We start from the raw sequence: 2,500 nt of genomic DNA, 5'->3' as shown, positions 1-2,500 counted from the left end.
TTCCATTGCCAAGACGATGATCACACGGAACTATCGCGCTAGGGTCTCCAACAGCGACAACAGCACGTGGTTCCTGCACATCAACAACGTGAGACTCGCTGACCGGGGTTACTACATGTGCCAGATCAACACAGTGCCCATGGTGTTCAGGCAGGGCTACCTCGAGGTCGTAGGTGAGTGTATGGGTGTATTTGGGGCGAGGGTGGGGGTGTAATAGGAGTGCGGTGGAGGTTGCATGTGTGTGTGTGTGTGTGTGTGTGTGTGTGTGTGTGTGTGTGTGTGTGTGTGTGTGTGTGTGTGTGTCAGTTTGTATTACTTTGTGATTTTTTATATTATTTTATATATTTGTCTTTGTTTTAGCATTATCAAGCATTAATATTACTTGTTACTTTCATTTTACATGACTGAAAAAACAACAACACTGCACATGATAATCGCTGAGTATTTGACGTCAACAGTTTTTCCTTCTTTTTATCTCTTTCCATCTCCTAATACACTCCATATTACGTGATTAAAACTTAAAAGCCTAAAAATAGAATGCGTTAAGGGCAAATTCAACTAGAAAGGTAATATGAAGGGGGAGAGGGATCCTTCGACAGAGCAGACAACACAAATAGAAAAAGCGAGATAAATTCACCCACATTTAACAATATCATATTTTGACCTTTTGACCTTTACCCTCCTGTCATTCTTTTCTTAATTGAATTAATAAAATCTTGTCACTTCCATTTCAATTTATCCTCTGAGTTTATACATCACGCTTTTCCGCTTCCAACCGATGCCGCCCTTTTTCGAACTCCATTATCAAATTCAGAATTCAAATCGCGTCTCGACATTTCCTCGACGTGGAAGCGAGAGGAAGGTAGAGATGGAAGGAAGGGTTGGAGAGAAACAAACTCCGATTTCAGCCTTTGATAGCCAGGCTTGCCATCGATACCACCTCCGCAGACATCAATCCTGTTTGGAATTTTAAGGCTGGCTCTCATTCTAGGGAAAGCTGAGTAAGGGAGAAGATATAAAGTAATACAGAACAAGATCAAGAAAAAAAAAAAAAACTTTAATTTAGGGAGGTCAGGGGATGCGCCCCCTGCCTGGTTTTATGGCTCGGTTTATTTCCTTACGTATATGGTAATTTTGGCAACGGCGGAAAATTGGCGGCATAGTAATTTTCGCGGAAAGATAAAATTTACGGCATGACAATTTGGGACTACGAAATGTGTAATACGCATGATTATCTTCGCGCGAATATCTACACTTTCATACACGCTTCCATCAACACTGTATATCCATACACACTCGCCTTATCCACGCCTAGAAGAAACACTTATTCGTATGTGCATCCACAGATAAATTTCACCGCAAACTTCGTACATAAAAACGCGATGTGGACCTGAGCATGTACACTTGTAAGGAAGTGCAATCCGCAGCATACACGACTGGAACGTACACATACGCACAAGCATAGAGAAAAAAACACTCATTTGCATACACAAGAAACACAGACACCTGAATGTACATAATAGGGAATGTAGGTGTATGGAATTCATGCAATTTAACGTGTATTTGATAAACATAAAAACATACAGATATATATATGTGTGTGTGTGTGTGTGTGTGTGTGTGTGTGTGTGTGTGTGTGTGTGTGTGTGTGTGTGTGTGTGTGAATGTGTGTGTGTGTGTGTGTGTGATTGTATTCATTTCTTTATTTTTATCATATAATATACATAGTCATAGAGCCTGTACTGGTCAAAAGCAGTTCTGGCGGCACCGTAGCGGTTCCGTTTACTTTCAGTGCCAAGGTCAATACCGACAGCGCCATTTACAGCAGCATTTAATGAAACAAACAGCTTTTTAATCACTGGCTGAAAAATGAGGAAAATATATTTTGCAGCTCGTGTTCAGTGATTGATTTTATTCATTGTTTCTCTTTATAACAAAAGAATTAAGGAAATATCAAGTCATAAATCTTTTATAAAGTCCAACATTTATCAAACAAATGGAAAGTGAATAATGAAATTAACCGTTTCACATTAAGAAAAACAAGACAATTTAGCGATTTTTCTCTCCGGGAAGAACTGATCTTAACCCTTTGATGTATAACCCTAATGCTTCCAAATTCAAGCCCTTGTAGGCGTAATGGAAACTGATGCATTATAGATCTTCATCTTAATCTTCCATCCCTCTCAAAGATGCTTCCCAGGTAATCCCGTGTTAACACCAAAAGTTGCCGAAGGACCTTTTCCCTTTGGGTTCGAAACCTCCGAGGAGTTCATTAGCACTTCATCCTTTATCAAACATTGTGAAACTTTTAAACTTTCATTAAGCTTTATTGCTTGACTGTGTATTTCTCTCCACATGAACAATCGCTGTAGTAGTAGTTAACATAATACCAATATTGTCAGTTTGGTATTGGTACTGTTTCGCTGCTTTGAAAACTGCCTTTCAGTGGTGGCTCCAGGATATTTCAAAGGAGGGAGGGGGGGGGGGGGGGACTGTAATA

The 2,500-nt window shown here is 39.9% G+C and overlaps 1 protein-coding gene across 1 annotated transcript in view; it reads left to right on the top strand.

The window, feature by feature from the left end:
* The window catches only part of LOC125041402, a 332,441-nt gene that overhangs the window by 284,261 nt on the left and 45,680 nt on the right, over positions 1–2,500 (top strand). Inside the window, exons 4-5 of the mRNA XM_047636328.1 lie at positions 1–173; positions 2,158–2,200. The exon at positions 1–173 is cut by the window's left edge and continues 35 nt beyond it. Coding sequence (XP_047492284.1) covers positions 1–173; positions 2,158–2,200 — 216 coding nt within the window. The remainder of the gene's footprint in view (positions 174–2,157; positions 2,201–2,500) is intronic.

Source organism: Penaeus chinensis, chromosome 3 (assembly GCF_019202785.1).
Source record: "Penaeus chinensis breed Huanghai No. 1 chromosome 3, ASM1920278v2, whole genome shotgun sequence".
In the NCBI taxonomy this organism is placed as follows: domain Eukaryota; kingdom Metazoa; phylum Arthropoda; class Malacostraca; order Decapoda; family Penaeidae; genus Penaeus; species Penaeus chinensis.
The sequence above is the reverse complement of the archived record's forward strand: the minus strand, read 5'-3'. Positions and strand labels throughout refer to the sequence as shown.